This window comes from Polypterus senegalus, chromosome 6, assembly GCF_016835505.1.
Source record: "Polypterus senegalus isolate Bchr_013 chromosome 6, ASM1683550v1, whole genome shotgun sequence".
Taxonomy (NCBI): domain Eukaryota; kingdom Metazoa; phylum Chordata; class Cladistia; order Polypteriformes; family Polypteridae; genus Polypterus; species Polypterus senegalus.
In genome coordinates, this window is record NC_053159.1 from 31,269,482 (window position 1) to 31,287,673 (window position 18,192).

The following is an 18,192-nucleotide window of genomic DNA, read 5'->3' on the forward strand; positions in this document are numbered from 1 at the left end:
GGACAATAACTGACTGACTGACTGACTGAATCCCTGAGGAGTGTGCCTCAAAAGAAAATAATCAGTTGAATCTGGTTCAAAGTCAAATAACTGTGATAATGTGACTTTTAAAAGGTTTATTTCAGTATAATCAGAAACAGCTACATGATACTAGAAAGCAGGATCATTGTACGCGAAATTAACTTACATTAGACGTATGAGTAAACATCTCCATTAGTTAATTTTCTTCACTGTATGCTGCTAGCGAGATTTACAGTATATCGGGTTCTTCTTCACGGTTTTGTGAGAGTTGATATGCACCATCTAAAATTCAGAAACTGTCCCGATGAGTAGTTTTAACCCTTCGCGTACCCGCGCGAGAAGGTCCGCGCACCCGCCGCTGCAGCAGGATCGAGAACAGACGTCCCGTATTAAACTTAACGGACTGACAGCACACACGCAAAGATGCAGCCGAAACGAGGCGACTCTGCTAAAAAAGTTCCGTTTGCTTAAAAAAGTCTGCGTCTGAAAAAACAGAGATATAAATAAAGGGAAACGAAAAAAAGACAAATGGATGGTGTTTAATATTATTTCTGACGCTGTCGGCACAATTGCCTGCATCGGTGCGCTCGGTTGCCTATTATTTATATAAACATGAGAGTTTGAAATAGTTTTCATTGTTATTGTTGGACGAGCTTTCACACCATAAACCCGAAACTACACCCCACCTGCAGGATACTTTCCATATTAACAACCCCCTTTTGTAGTTAAAGCTCTTGGAAAATATTTCAGGAACTTATTCATTTGGTGAAAAGCTGAGGAGTGATTTGCTGCTTTGTACACACACGCATACACATTATATGTATACACTTCGTAAAAACCGTTGGGAATAAAGCCTTCTTAATAAGTCATTTTTTAAAAGGGAAAGAAGAGGAGGGAAAATATTTCAAGTTCGACTTGAGTTTTACTTTTAAAGACACGGATTTATTTTGTGTGTGTGTGTGTGTGTGTGTGTGTTTTGTATAAGGGGGTGGTGGAGGTGGTGGTGCTAGTGGTAAATGTGGTGGCTTTTCCAGTCCTAATGGATTTAGCAGCCTGCTGACTCTTGATGGGTGTGTGAAAACTCCAAGGATTATCCTGAAAGGATTTACTACTTTGAAGTTATCCCTGGCTGATTTTTTTTCTCTTGTTGCTCGGGGAAGAAAAGGGCCAGGCTAAAGGGTGAAAAAAAATCTGTTTCAGAAAAAAAAAATTCTTGACGATTTGCGCCTTAACCTTCTCCGCCGTCTGCGCGAGGGACAGCAGCCAATGCAGGCATCACTGGACATGACTTTTACAAATATGACAGATCGCCTCAGATTGCTGCCTCGAGGGTGGACACTTCGTGACTTTTACTAGACTAATGAAATAGATGGCTGAAGTACCCCATTGAGTTGAAAGCGTGAAAAATCTCACTAATAGGTTTATTTGCTGTCAGATACGTGCAGATCCACTGCCTTGGACCACTTCACTTTGCATATTTCATAGTTGAGTAAGTCGGCTTTTCAAACCTCTGCTGGAGTTTCAAGAGGAGAAATCTTTTGCTTATAGTCGTGCTGGAGGCGAATTTTGCAGAGATTTTTTTTTCACTGCATTTTAAAAACAGTCCTTCCCGCCACTCCTTGCCAAAACGTACTAATTATAAAAACAAACTGCGGAGCCATCTCTACATGTATATCATTTTCATGAATATTGATGGTCATTATATATTCTCGTCTGGATCTGAACTGAGATTTATTCAAAATATCAAATTGGACTGCATTCCAGGATGAAAAGCTGGAGACTTGCTTTTGTCGCCGCCGTCCTCTCGCTACAGGTTGCTTTTTATCAGGAGGTGAATGCCAAGAAGGAAAGAAAGAAGCTTAAAGAGGCAAACCAGCACACCGAGCCTTACAATGCCACCGTTTCGAACAGTGAGGAGGTGAGTGAACCACACCGAGAGCGGAGGAGAGCGCTAGCGGTAATGGACTCTTATACTCTAAAAAGCAATATATGCATTGTTTATGTGTGCATGCTTACGATTATAATATACACGGACGTGTGTCCGTGTGCATACAGTGATAGAGATGTGAGTGATCCCTTTAAGTTATGACAAAAGAAAGGAGTTTTACAAAGAAGTCTGCTTACAAGTGAGCGAGTCTCACGAGAGGTTGTAGCTGAGTGGATGCCGCACAGGGTCGTCCACAATGGACTCGGTGAGCTGTTGAGCATCATTAGGAAAAGAAGGACAGTGGATAGCAAATTTAAAATTCACATAAAATTGAACTCTCATAACTCCTTATGGGCAGCATACGTACGGTAAGAGCGCATCCCTGGAAGCCAGCCAGCCAGCCAGCCCATCCTTAAATGCCCGCAAGCACACACCAAACGCACGTCTGTGGGATGTGTGGTGTAAATCTGAATACCTGAAGATAAACTCAACAGGCAAGACACATGATTGGGTTAATCGTTAATTGAATGCTTTTAAAAGCGGTAACTAATTAAACACGAAATGTTGATCATCGATTAAACTTCTGATTCTGGAGATGCACGCGGAAGGTAGAGCTTTGAAACAGAATTGAGCAAAAGCTACTGACTTACCTTTCTCGATCTCCGGAACCACACTTAGATGTTGTGAATATGCGCATCAGTTTTCAGTAACCGTTAAAAATGAACCCCGTTTGACCCTTTCCGGACTTCGTCTAACGTTTTGATCCTTCATTTGATTCGTTTTTCTTTTTTTTATGTGACAGAACCCGCCTGTCAAGGGAGCACAAGAATTGTAAAGAAAGAAGCAAGTGTGATTATACCGTCCATAATGATATGAGGCTTATCGGTCACATGTCCACTGGTGCAGTTCCATTAGCAGACCTTCACTTCTATACCGACGGGCAGACACAGCACTTCCGTGCAGTTAGATGTGATGTCTGCGGAGTGCTCCGTACTCTTTTGAGCTCTCTGGCTTTCTCACGCTATCCAAAGACTGCCTTTAACATGTGTTGGAATCTGCGAATGAGATAAATTGGTGTAGATCTGTTCTTTATTTCACCTTATACAATTGCTTGTGGGTGGCGCTGTGGTAGTACTGCTGCCTAGCAGTAAGGAGACCTGGGTTCGCTTCTAGGGTCCTCCCTGCCTGGTGTTTGCATGTTCACCTGGTGTCTGCGTGGGTTTCCTCCCACAGTACAAAGACATGCAGGTTAGGTCTGTTGGTGATCCTAAAATTCTCCCTAGTGTGTGTGCATGTGCCCTACCTGGGGATTTGTTCCTGCCTTGTGCCCTATGTTGGCTGGGATTGGCTTCAGCAGACCCCTGTGTTAAGATATAGTTGGTTGGATAATGACTGACTGACAGTTTCTTGTATTAGGAATTTGTTCATTTTCACATATCCCTTGGGGTCAGAGCACAGGGTCAGCCGTTGTACAGCACCCTTGGAGCAATTCCAGGTTAAGGGCCTTGCTCAAGGGCCCAGCAGAGTAGGATCCCTTTTTTGGCAGTAGCAGGGATTTAAACCAGCAACCTTCTGGATACCAGCACAGATCCTTAGCCTCAGAGCCACTGCTCCACCCGCATCTCTCACAATGAACTTAAGTACACAACCAACATTTTTATACAGCGTCATTTAAGAAATCGCTCTGTCTTACATAACATAACATTTTCAAACTGACTTAATCCAATTCAGGGTGGTCTTTCCAAAGATAAAAATGCATAGAATGTTATCAATCTTTGTTTCAGACATTAACAAGTATTTGCGCCTCCTCGAGCTTGCAAATCACGGAAAGGTTCGGCAATTTCAGCAAATTTGGCAAAGTGCATTGAAGTCAATGGGGAAAGAGACACTGAGTGGATTATAATGATGCAATGGTCTTTTAAGTGTTCCCGAAGGCTAAGGAAGCATCTGCGAACTATCCCAGACAGTTTACTATTGGCCAAAAATATGACCTGAGCTGTGAGGCAGCAATGCTAACCACTGTGCCACCGTGCCTCCCTGAGATAAAATATCAGAACGGTAACATTTCTGACAGTGGCAACAGCAGGGAGAAGCAAATTTAATGAGGCTTGATCCTCACAAGCCAAATGTACATAGGAGTTACTGAAAGCCAGAGGGAGAAATAGACAGACAGACAAGGGACCCATCTAGTCCTTGAAATCAGCAGTAGGGAGCTGGAAATCTGCTCTGATACAGGACTGTTTAATTTTTATGACTGTCAGTCAGACTGACCCTGAATGCAATACTGAAAGCCTGCTTAGACACTGAGCTGGACAACACAGCACTTCCAGCACATAACCAAATAAGTTTGTGCCTTCAGTCCAGCCTTGTCATCAGTCCACATAGAATAACCAAAGCACCCCAGGTAGTCACTCACCATGCGGGCCAGCTGCTGATGGTGACTGCTGCTGCCACCCTCTGTCTGTTAGGGTCATTGAAGCTGTAAAAAGGTCCTCCACATATCCATCAATTTGCCACCACCATGGTTGCTGCTGCTACTGACAGCTCTCTGATGGACATGTTGAAAGGTGGCCGGGGGTGAGCTTTTGGGTGGGGGTTTGGTTGATTGGCATCAACCAGTTAGCTGGTAAGGATGGAGCAGAGGTAGCGCATCCGACATTGTGCTGCGGGTAAAAAAATTGCCTAAGCAGGCCACCCAGTAAATTTTCAGGGAAATATTGAACAAAGATTGTCACAGCATATTTGCAGCTAAAAACACTTTGGCAAATTTCACTGATCAACACTTTTAAAAAGAAATAATGTATAAAATCATTCATAAACCTGCTAAGGAACCTACTTAATCCAGTATTTACGTGGACCCCCTGTCAGGAAACACTTTACCATTGACTCCATTCATCATTTTTACATCGAATTCAATCGCAACGAATCAAGCTTTACATGACTCCTTTTTTGGACATTTTATAATGAGTGCAAAATGCTTATTGGACAAATATGAAAGTGCAATAACTATGCAGAACAATGGATGTTGCTTATAAATTAAAGGCAACAGGATAAAACATTCAAGGAGAAGAAGAAAATTAGCCATCACAGATTGTAGTGAGAAGTCAAGCAAAATGACACCTTTTATGGGCAAACTAAAAAGATTACAATATGCAAGCTTTCGAGGCAACTCAGGCCCCTTCTTCAGGCAAGATGGAAACACATCACAGATTAAAAGTGCTCTGTAAGAATCATTGACTGTACTGTTTCATCAAAGAGAAAGTGCGGTGTTCACCCCTCCATCCTCACACACACGCACACTTTGTAAGTTCTTTTTATTGTAGGTATTCACACACATTCTTACCTTCCCTTACAGTACATGTGCTCTGTTTTCCTTCTGCTGGCCTTATTCAGTTTGTTACCTACCTTAACAGACACCATAATGCACTTACCAATCTGGGGCTACCTCTTCAACCAGAATCTTAATGCACTGAGACATTTTGACAACTAACACAAAGAAGGTGTCCCCTCTAATGTGTCCTCAACTGTCAACAAAAAAGAGATACTAGGTAAGCAAGTTTATTCTGTTTTATTCAAATTATCGCCTGCATTAAGTAAAGTAAAAAGGAAGGTGTGGCAATACAACCTGGATTTATGGCAGCTCTTCTTGCGACAAGTCTAGGCATCAGATGTGCCCAGTTGGTCAGGTTGCTCCTCCTCAATAGAATGATCTTTGATCCAGCCGGATGGAATCAATGGATTAAGATTTTTGACTTCTGGAGGGCCCCATATTTATAGTCTCATGCTTTCTGCCACATTGCAAATTAAGCCTAGGTGACATTGCACGGCTTATAATTGTTAGGTATGTCAGACTTACTGACTACAGTTGCAGTCAGACAGATGAGACCCTCTTCAGTTTGTCAGGTCCTGCATTCCTTATTCCTCATTGCAACATGCATGATACCTCCAGATGAACATTCATTGATTGTCAACTCTCACACACAGAGCCCACCCTAGAGCCAAAATCAAGACAGTTTGAATTTTGTCATGGAGAATCATGGACTAGTTGGAATGAGATTCTGGTTATGTCACAGAAGCTTCACAGGACCCTGCCACAGACTGCCCGTGACTTGCTAAGATTATAAAAACTAAGGCTATGACTGAAAATTGCTGGAAAAATTGCCTCATGAGATATGGCTTTTAGGGGCCAACTCCCTTCCCATGTCCTAGTTGAGTGCCCATGAGACCAATCCTAGCCAGCCGTGACCTTAATTCTTGAACCTTCTACCAATCAGCTTTTTACCTGTTACCCTGGGTGGGGGTAAAAGATGCCTTCAGCCTGTGATAATAGAGCTGCTCAAGAGACTTCATGTTGCTGTCTTCTCTGGTGTTGACTGGCGCTGTAGTCAGCATAGCAAATCATCTCATTGGTGACATTCTAAGTTTTTTTACACATACTTCATCATTATAGAATGATAAGCAGACCATGATATCAATACACCAAGTAAGAGTTTCAAGTCCATGTCCCCATCAACTATTTGTACAGTGAGGGTGTTCTCTGTGACGTACACCATCCTTATTTAAGGTAGTACGTTTGCAGTGAAGGCTTTTATGTTGACTGTCATTGTGTCAACATTCACTTCCGGACTATCCAAGTTTATGGATAAATCAAAACTCAATAAAACCCTAGCATTATCATCATTTCTGTCTGTCTCTGGGTAGAAATTCTTTGATTTTCATTTGCATTTTAACTTTGGCTGCATGAAATATTCTGGTCAGTGACTCTTTTGTTATGATTCTTCATCTTCGATTTTGCCTTTGTTTTTTTAATTCCTGTGCTCCCCATTAAGACCTTGTCTAGTTATTACCTGCATGATCCATCTTCTGTTTCCATGTTGACTTTAAAATTGCTGCCACCCTGCACAATCAGTACACTATGAAATTGTTGTGGCATCTTGGCACGGTGCTGCTTCATGGATGCAGTGTGCAGTGTTTGAATCATATCCTTGGTTGTCATCTGTATGGGTTTTCCTTTCACATCCTTAGAGATATGTGTGTGTTAGGCTGCTTGGCAATTCCTAACGGCCCTGGTGGTTCTTGCCATGGACCAGTGCCCAATCCATGGCTGATTCCTGCCTTGTGCCCAGTGCTGCTAGAATAGGCTCCAACACAATTAAACCTGAAGTGGAATAAGTAAGTTAGGGAATTTTACATTTTATGAAATCAGTTCATTTTTTTATTTATCTGGTATCTCTCACAACAAACAGTATAAGAAACAACATTTTCTTTACTGGGTGTACCATCACATGGAACTCAGCAAAGTACATTAGGATGAAATATAAGATGGAATATGGAAATGAAATGCTGCTTAGAAAACAGGGTGGTGCAGAAACAAAAAGAGCAGCCTGGAGTCTGCAGAGGAGCAATGCGGCCAAGCATAAGAAACAATTATATTCCACTGTCAAAAGCAGGGTGATCTTAAAAAACATTTACTCCAGGCTGAGGGGAAAGTTTGGGCATGTTTAACAAAATCTATAGATACACGGAACAAGTTACCTAGTTGTGTAAGTGAAAGTAGTACCTTGAGGAACGTCAGATCTCAGCCCGGTATTAGTTTTGAAATGTTAGCTGACTAGGAATGTATGAGTTATGTTGGAACAAACGGTTTCTTCTCATCAAAACATTTTGTTATGCCCTTAAGACACTAATTTTTTCAGTCATCGTCAGCCTTTTAGCTTACAGAAGTTTCATATCAGCAGCTTTGATTGCACTATCATCTCTTGCAGATGCTATTCTTATAGTTCATAGAACAGAAGACTTCATCCATCCATTATCCAACCCGCTACATCCTAACTACAGGGTCACGGGGGTCTGCTGGAGCCAGCTAACACAGGGCGCAAGGCAGGAAACAAACCCCAGGCAGGGCGCCAGCCCACCGCAGACAGAAGACTTATTATGTCCAAATCTTATTGAAGCATTTCATCCCAAAGGATTTTTAATAGAAGAAATGAGTACACGGGCAATCCTAGCACGGAGAAACGATGAAGTCAAACGAATTAATGAGAAAATGGTCGAATGGTTACATGTCAAATTGGTTAAATTTGCATCAATAGACTATGCTGAAACAGTTGGTGGTGATCGTATGGAAGATGAAAACATCAGCTTACAATATTCTGAAGAATATCTACAACCATTGACACTGTACGGTCTTCCACACCCGAATTACTGTTTAAAGAAGGATGTATCCAAGAACTACTAATCTAGGATTACATGGATAACATTAGGCACTAAAGGAGATCTTGATATGCCATTTGTATTAAAACGTTAACAGTTTCCCGCTAAAAAAAGTTCTTTTGCTATGACAATTCACAAATCACAGAGACTTTAAAAAAAAGTCAGTTTATTTATTAGAGAGAAAGAAACAAAATTCACTCACGGGCAGTTATATGTTGCGTTGTCATGATGTAAGTCCAAACACGGAATCAAAATTCAATGCAATATTGATGAAAATTGAATTACAAAAATTGTTTTTACTGAAGTTTTACAGTAACGGTGTAAGTTTAAAAAGTATTTGTGTGTTGATTTCAAATCCAAGCAGAATGAAAACATAAAATGTAACACATAACTATAACGCAACATGAAACATAATTTTCTTTCAATTAATTACGTTTTTCTATTTTTTACTATGCTTAATTACTCGCTGTAATGTAAAATAGTTAGTTCTATTACGCATATGTAATAATTCCCATAAAAATAACAATCTGTTTAAATTGTACATCCCCATCCCCCAGCGGCTGAACTGCAAAGAGACTAGCACATAGCGCAGGAATGGGGGTTGGCGAGTGAAGTGAGCAGGGGGCAAAGCCCCCTAGTATTTTTATACATTCTTGTTTATCACAAGAGAGTGACGACATGTTACATGTGGGTGGACATGAAAGTATGAATTTCACTGTGCTTTGTATTGGTGACATTATTAATACTGGTACTACACATAATAAGACACTTTTCTGGGGGTCTCTTACCAGGCCCGTTTGTTTAGTAAGACTGGTGTGACATCAGGCAAAATCTAGTCACGAGGTATGTCAGACTTGACAACTACAGTTTACATTTACATTTTTGGCTGATGCCTTCACCCAAGGTGACTTACACCATTTATGACACAATTGGATACATTTCTTTTGATTTTCCAGTTGGGTCACAGGTAGATGAGGTGACTTGCTCATAGTCACAAACCCCTTCCATCCTCACAATGTTCTACAGAGGCACCATTGAGAGTGTTCTGACCAGCTGCATCACTGTCTGGTATGGGAACTGTAGCATATCCGACTGCAAGCGCCTGCAAAGGATAGTGAAGACAGCAGAGAACATTATTAGGGTGCCTATCCCTTCACAACAGGTCATATTTTACAAATGCAGTGTCCGCAAGGCCTGCAGCATTGTACAGGACCACTTACACCCCCCTCACATGGACTTTTCACACTTCTGCCATCCAAGAGAAGATACTGCAGCATCAGAACCAGATCTGCCAGGCTGCAGGATAGTTTTTACCCCCAAGCTATCAGAGTCCTTAACACCATGCTGCCCCCTGGGATCTTCCACACGGCCTCAACCACCTCTAAAAACAGAACTTTTATACATGCCAGCCACTTTCCTGCAAAGACGAGTGTGCTTGTAGAAAAGAACTGAAAATCTCATACTGAACTTATGAGTATTTTGACACTCTTGATATCCTTCTGCTGTGAAACATTCTGACCTGTCATTGTTTACACATGTCTTAAACAAATATTATCATACACTGATATTTTCTGTATTATCTATATCTATTATTTATTTATTTATTATATTACATATCTATTGACTATATTTATGTATCTAGATTGAAAATACCATACATTGCATGAATGTTCATATTGCTTACTACACGTCAATATTGTCTGTGTTTTAATTTATTATATGAACTTCTTGTTATTACACTGTGGACTATGGGATTCACAATTTCGTCGATCTGTATACTTGTATATGGCTGAGATGACAATAAAGATCACTTAGCTTTGGCTATCAGTAGAGGGATTTGAACCCACAACCTCAGGGTTTCCAATCCAAAGCCTTAACCACTACACCATACTGCCTGCCTTCAATTGCCGATCTCATCCATGGTGTGGAAAACAAAAAATGAGAATAAGGAGTTGCATAGTCATTCAGGGCTAATATCGTTATTATGTATGAAGTGTTATGCTACGCTGTCCACGTTAAAAATATAACTTCTATTTTAGAAGTAGGATAAAGGGTTAATAAAAATAGTCTAAGCTTGTTGAAGGATATTAGGAAACCAGATAAAGATCAAGTGAGCAACCAGGAAATAGAAATTCAATGTGGTGGTTTAAGAAACTGGTTGATGTCATGTACCAGTTGTCACATACACGGAAGCTTCATGAAAGAATAAGTTGAAATGAAGAGGTATTGGAAGATATTGTAAAGGACAAGAATGTATTGAAATGAGCCTTATATTTTGGGTATGTATTTGGGTGTGTGAGCAAACAAACCAATCAGATGACATGTAAGCATTAATTCACCTCTGCTATGCAAACTCATTAGGCTCTACTGTATATATGACTCTTTGTCTTTGCTCTGTGACCATTTGCTGACAACCTCTGTGCAGGGCACTGTCCCTTACTAGATTGCTGCAACAGAACACTCCCTTTTCAAACATTTGTGGAAGAGAATATAAAAGACGCAATGAACAAGTTTCCTTCTGCCTGGTTCCTGACTCAAGGAAGATTTGTTTCTTTAATTTATGTCCAATTTAATTGCTTCCACAATGGACCAATTCAATTTAAATGGCTGAAAATCACAAGCTGTGTGACATTTAGTGATTGAATTCCGACTTTCTGGTGCAGTCATGCTCCACCCTTCTAATAACAGCCAATAGTGTACTGCGTGACTGAGCCGGTGTTGTACGAAGGGTAAACAGCTATGGCGAGTTCAGCCACAGTCTCTGCCCTTTTTGTTTTCTTTTTACATTCTGTCACAGTGTGTAAAACATGAGATATCAGACAGACAAGCTTCTCTTCTCTTTGCGAGGTCCAAAATATGTATGTTTGTTATTCTTTGTCACTGCAATATATGAAGTGTACTTTCTGAATGAGCATTCATTGGTTGTCAGCTCTCATGCACACAGAGCCCACCCCTACAAATAAAGACAAAATCAAACCTTTTTGATTTTATCGAAGCGAGTTGCAGACTAATTGGAATGAGTTGCTGCGTATGTCGCATAATGAGACCGGCTTCATGAGAAGGTGCCGACTGGCTAAGATTAGGGAAATAAAGGCTACTACTGAAAATAGCTGGAAATGTCACCCAATGTGACATGGCCTTAAGTGCTTTACACAGTCAAGGACTTAAAGATAAAGGTGATGTTGGTCATTTTTCACATAGGCTATTAGAATGTAATCAGAGGTAGACTACATGGTGATCTTCACTCCCTTTTAATGTAGTTAAATTCAATCCAGCATGGACGCCACCAAAACCATAAAGAATGTTGGACTATTCTGTCCTTGTTTGTATGTTTCTTGCGCTTACTGTGACAGTGAATTCAAATCGTGCTCACCATGAGAAGAGGGAGAGTAAAACTCGCTGTGGTGCAGAAGTATCAAAGATTACCTTTTGGCATTAAATTAGCTTAGCTCCGAATTCTAGAATGACAAGAGCATATGCTCATGAAATCCTGTTTTGTTATAAGTGGTGTTGCTTATTTCTGTATTTCTTTTTTATTCCATTCCCTGTGTGGAGTTTTATCCAATGCTAGCTGTAAATTTGTATGGGTTTTGCTCACCTAACAGATGTTAGCCCTTACGAACATTTAAATTAATGTGTATTACTATTAGAATTAGCTCTTCAATTGTTCTGAACAAACAAAAAATGGATTAACAGATTGTTTTAGACAAAATCAAGCTAACAAATTGTTAAGCCATCTTTATAAATGTTAGTTTGATTTACTTAAAAATGGAGCCAATGGCTACATGTTCACTTCAGGGAAGGCTGAAATCACAAAACCTGTTAGGTGGATGGTATAGAACTTTCAAGATGTTGCGTGTGACATAAGGTTAATTTCACTTAATTAAATTGTACTGTAGATTGTTGGACTTTTGTGGCATTTTATGAAAAAACAGTGGCCTCTCCATTGGCAATGTACGCGGCTAATCTTCAGTGGTAAAAATGTTGAGAATATGTTGATTATCCAACTAAATAAAAGTGTCAATGCGTTGTTGCTGTGTCTCTGTTATCCAACAGATGGCGTATCACAAACATTAGCACTGCTTCTGAGAATTCTGTACCAAGTGGCATGTAACAGAGGCATAGTAACAAAACAGACAGACTGCACTACAACTATTACCCAACAAAGAGTAACTGCTGGATGGACAAAATCATCGTATCCATCTTGATAAAAGGACAAGGGTCTGTTTATTTGTGTGTCTGTCTGGTTGCTATTTCTGTTATATGCCATTTGGTATGGGTTTTGTAAAAGAAATGCTAATGCTTGTGATGTGCCATCTGTTGGAATGACAAATGCAATACATTTTATTACTACATGTATTACAAAATACATTCCTATAGACGTCATTTTCTTACCCACTTAATCCAGACAGGGGCTGCAGCTATCACAAGGCACAATGCAGAAACAAACTCTGTACATAGCAGTGCGAACTAACACACACACACACACACACACACACACCAGGGCCATTTTAGCATTGCCAATTCACCTAATTATCATGTCTTTGGACAGTGGCGCACCTGGAGACATGGGGAGAACATGCAGACTCCACATAGGAGGACCCAGGATGCAAACACTGTTCTCCTTACTGCAGCGCTACCACTGAGCCAACATACCACCCTTTCCAATAGATGGTGCACTGCAAACATTAGTGCTGAGGTCTTTATTGGTTACTCAGAGTTCAGCCCATGTTAGACTGGTAGCAAAGCTATGCATATGGCGTGTGTATATATATATATATATATATATATATATATATATATATATATATATATATATATATATATATGTGAAATGTATATAAAATACATATATATATAAAATAGCTATGTACAGTATATAAAATGACAAAACCCCTGATGTCCATGGCCGGGTGTAATTTCGCTTGGTGTCCACATGAGGGCTGTAGTGTCTGATGAACAAAGACAAGAAGAAGTGCAGGGATATAAAGGAGAGCAATCCATGTCAGGTGACTGCGGTGGGCTGGCGCCCTGTCCGGGGTTTGTTTCCTGCCTTGCGCCCTGTGTTGGCTGGGATTGGCTCCAGCAGTCCCCCGTGACCCTGTAGTTAGGATATAGCGGGTTGGATAATGGATGGATGGATGGATGGATGTCAGGTGAACAGAGGTTCCCAAATGCACAGTGTGATCAAGACAGAGAGACCGTTATGCCCCTTTTACTTAATGGACATTTGTCAGAGCTAGTTATTTTATAAAGTATGTAAAAGGTGAAGAGAAATGAACAGTCCTAGGACAAGAATTCACTCTGGACAGGACACCAGTGCATTACAGTGCATTCTTCGAGACAAACATAAAATATTTTTACTTCTGACCACTTCAAAATCACTTCCATTTTTTTTGTCCAATGCTTCCTGTCTCACAGGTATGAGAAAGCATTCAAATATGATATACTGTTTGACACGGCTTGATGTCTAGTTATGCTAGACGCCAAACCTTTTTGGGCTCACCCCTAATTTTGTCTCTCTAGATTTGAAAAAATTTCATTTTTATGATAAAGAGTAAACCAATAGGAATCTTCAGCAAAAATGATCAGAAGGACATGAAGTTGAGCATGTCATGCCAACCAACCAACAAACCAACAAACCAGGGGTCAAAGTTATCCATTTTCACAAAACTTAAAAGAAATGGGGATTTATTGCTAATGCTGTGCTATTTCAAAGTTTCTGATCATGAATATGATAATATTTTTGATAGGTGACTCTTTACCGGTGGTCCTAACCCTCTAAGAGCCACTTCCAGAAGGTTAAGAATCACAAATTTCAAACATAAGCATGTGGACTATTTCAAGGGCAGCAATTATGAATGTGATGTTATTTTTGGTGGCACAGTGGGTAGCGCTGCTGCCTTGCAGTTAGGAGACCAGGGTTCGCTTCCCAGGTCCTCCCTGTGTGGGGTTTGCATGTTCTCCCCGTGTCTGCGTGGGTTTCCGCCCACAGTCCAAAGACATGCAGGTTAGGTGCACTGGCAATTCTAAATTGTGCTTGGTGTGTGTGTGTGTGTATACCCTGCGGTGGGCTGGCAGCCTGCCTGGGGTTTGTTTCCTGCCTTGCGCCCTGTATTGGCTGGGATTGGCTCCAGCGGATCCCCATGACCCTGTAGTATGGATGGATGTTATTTTTGATTTCTGATCCTTTACTATGGAACTAACCCAATATGGACCTTCATCCGAAGGTGAAATATGACAAATTTCTGTTACAATCGAGAACATTTAGACTTTAAACATTTCTATCGAACCCCACATTTTAATATTTGAAATATTTAATGCAACTATTCTTATTGTACTTCCACCGCAAGACATAAATCATTTCTTATGAACACCCTGAATTATGCCAGCTTATACTAATTCAGACTTTTATTTCTCTTTAAGGTTTGTCAGATTATTTGTAAGTAGGCTACAGCATGGTGTATGTTTCACATTGTGTTTTTATTTTCATCACTTTGAGCTTTCTATTTTAGGTTTACTACATATAAAGTATTTATCTCTTCACATCATGTCTTCATATCACATTGTCACAGCACATCTTCATACCTTGATTACATGGTATGGCGAGCGGCTGGGTGTGGTACCCAGCCGGGATGCCCAGAAGGACCGGAGGAGGGATTACACCTCCTCCAGACCACAAGTGGGCGACCGCCATGGTGGCTTTGGGGACCACGGGAAAGGAGCATGGAAGCTGAACCCTACAGGGGCCCGTGGTCACTGCCAGTGGGCGCCCAGATGCCTGAGGAGCCCTGGCCTTCAGCACTTCTGCCACACCCGGAAGTGCAGGGGGGAAGAAGACCAGGGACACCCAGAGTGCTTCCGGGTGCACAGCTGGCACTTCCACCACACCTGGGAGGGCTGGCGGAAGGTTATTGGGAGGCACCTGGAGCTCGTCTGGGTGAGCATAAAAGGGGCCGCCTCCCTCCATTCGATGGCTGGAGTTGGGTGGAAGAAGGACAAAGCTCAGAGGAGAGGAGTGGCGGCGGACCTGAAGAGAGACGCATTGGATAAAGGCTTGGTAGAGGCCTGGACTTTAAGGGTGTTTGGTACGGGGTACTGGGTTGTGTGTGCACTGTAAATAGTGTAATTATGATTAAACGCGTGTTGGTGCTTGAACCATCGGTGTCCACCTGTCTGTGTCCGGGCCGGCTTCCACAATGGTAATCAGTAATTTTGGTCTTAATATTTAAGTCATTGCACAGTCTGTAACACACCTTCTTCATCTTTTGGCTGCTCATCTTGTTCCATATCTTCCTGTCTTCTACATTTTGTTCTTTAACACCCATCATCTGCATGTCCTCTCTCACCTCATTCATAAACCTTCTCTAAGACCTTCCTCTTTTTCTCTTGCCTGGCAGCTCTATCCTTAACATCCTCCCAATATACTCAGCATCTCTTCTCTGCAAGTGTCCAAAACAACGCAATCTCGCCTCTCTCACTTTGTCTACCACCGTCCAACTTGAGCTGACCCTCTAATGTCCTCATTTCTAATCCTGTCCATCCTTGTCACACTTAATGCAAATCTTAGCATCTTTAACTCTACCACCTCCAGCTCTGTCTCCTGTTTTTTGGTCAGTGCCACCGTCTCCAGCCCATATAACAAAGCTGGTCTCACTACCATCCTGTAGACCTTCCCTTTCACTCTTGCTGATACCCGTCTGTCACAAATTACTCCTGACACTCTTCTCCACCCATTCCACCCTGCCTGCACTCTCTTCTTCAGCTCTCTCCCACAATTCTCATTACTCAGTACAGTTGATCCCAAATATTTAAACTCATCCACCTTCGCCAACAATTCTCCCTGCATCCTCACCATTCCACTGACCTCCCTCTCATTTACACACATGTATTCTGTCTTGTCCCTACTGACCTTCATTACTCTCCTTCTCTAGAGCATATCTCCACCTCTTCAGGGTCTCCTCAACCCGATCCATTACTATCGCTACAGATCACAATGTCATCAGCAAATATCACAGTCCATGGGGACTCGTGTCTAATCTTGTCTGTCAACATGTCCATCACCATTAGAAATAAGAAAGGGCTCAAAGCCGATCCCTGATGTAATCCCACCTCTGTCACTCCTACTGCAGACCTCACCACGGTCACACTTCCCTCGTACATATCCTGTACAACTCTTACATACTTCTCTGCCACTCCCGACTTCCTCATACAATACCACAACTCCTCACGAGGCACCCCGTCATATACTTTCTCCAGGTCCACAAAGACACAATGCAACAGTCTGTAACACATCTACTTTCTTAAAAACAAAGGTGCTAGAGTGGTGCCATAGGAGAGCCATTTTTGGTTTCAAAAAGACCCATCCACATGAAGGTGCCAGAAAGAGCCTTTATTTATTTAGATCTTTAACAGTCTCCATACAATGAATGACCATGAATATATGGTAAAAGATTTGTGAAATACCAATGGGTCATGATTTTAGACTCTTGTTGCATACGTCCAGTAGCTCAGGCTAAATCCAGCTTTTCTTAATCTGACAGTGTCCTGAAGCCTATCATACATTCAATATTTTGTGCTTTTACTACATGTTAGGAAATTTTTCAAAGTAGGAAGAACCATCTTCATATGCAAAGAACCCTTCCCAGAATTAAATTGTGCCTTGTCAATGAATGGCACTATGAGGAACCACACAGCCCAGTAAAGAACCATAAAGTGGCACTAAAGAACCAGTATTTTTAAGAGTGTACTAAATCTCCAGACAGGCCTCAGGGGCTACCAAACGAATCATTAACTGTCTGATAGAAGCTAATACCCACTGTGCTATCGTGATAATGAAACAGTTGATAGCTCTGTGATAAGAAGACCAATTATGCTGATTGTTTTAGTGATCAACAGTGCCAGGTTTTATTGTTATACCACACCACTCAACTGACAGGCAAAAAACATCTTCTAATTTCCCCAGGTGAACATATAATTGGGCAGCAGCCAGTGCAGCCCACCAATCATATGGCCCCCTTACACACACACACACACACACTTGCATGTCTCTTGCCAGACATTCCCATAATGGCATGTATTTCAAAGAGAGGATTGGGTGTCCTGTAGAAAATAAATGTATACAAGCACAGAAGAACTCACAGAACACATAGAGCATCCAAATCACAAGCTGTGTTCTAAACCACTAGATATCTCAGATTTACTGTATACCTTGATACGTGTTCTATCTGATTATATACAATTTCAAATTAGCACATAATAAGGCTAGAATAGAAATCTATAATTCCAGTCTGTGAATGATTCAGCTTTGAAAATTGTTGAAGCGACAGACTGCTGCCAGGCCTGTAAAGCCGTCTAGACTTTGAAAAAGCAGCGCCCATGTTTGACTTCAGAGGAAAGAATGATTAAAGTCACACGGTGAAAGTAAGGAAATCATATTGTATAGCCGTCCTGGAGACATTGTCAGTGACTTGCACGATTTATATTTCAAGACTTTGTTTACTCAGGAAGCTGATAACTTCATATATTAAAATAACATATTGATAAATATGATCTCCACAGTTTTGTGTTCAGAAAAAACTGGTGGATGGGAATGGGTGGTGGAGGGGGAATCCTTACTGACTTTTTTGGTGACTGTTGCTTCCATATGAGCCTTTCCAAACAGCACTGGGTACAAGGCAGAGCACGGTCAGCTTTAGACCAACAGCACTCAACCAACTGGCAACAAGAACAATATGGATGAACAATGCTTCTTGGTCTTTGAATCGATGCTCTGCCATTTTTCTAATCCATAATGAGGCAAAGCCTAAATCAAGGCACAGTGGGTAGCACTGCTGCCTTGCAGTTTGGAGACCCGGGTTCGCTTCCCAGGTTCTCAATGCGTGGAGTTTGCATGTTCTCCCCGTGTCTGCGTGGGTTTCCTCCCACAGTCCAAAGACATGCAGGTTAGGTGCATTGGCAATTCTAAATTGTGCTTGGTGTGTGTGTGTGTGTACCCTGCGGTGGGCTGGCGCCCTGCCCGGGGTTTGTTT

The 18,192-nt window shown here is 41.5% G+C and overlaps 1 protein-coding gene across 2 annotated transcripts in view; it reads left to right on the forward strand.

The window, feature by feature from the left end:
- Positions 1-807: 807 nt before the first annotated feature.
- Positions 808-18,192, forward strand: part of c1qtnf12 (C1q and TNF related 12) — a 115,272-nt gene continuing 97,887 nt past the window's right edge. For both annotated transcript variants that reach the window (XM_039755755.1, XM_039755756.1), the window contains exon 1: positions 808-1,939. In XM_039755755.1, the coding sequence (XP_039611689.1) occupies positions 1,787-1,939 (153 nt within the window). In that variant the 5' untranslated portion in view covers positions 808-1,786. The remainder of the gene's footprint in view (positions 1,940-18,192) is intronic.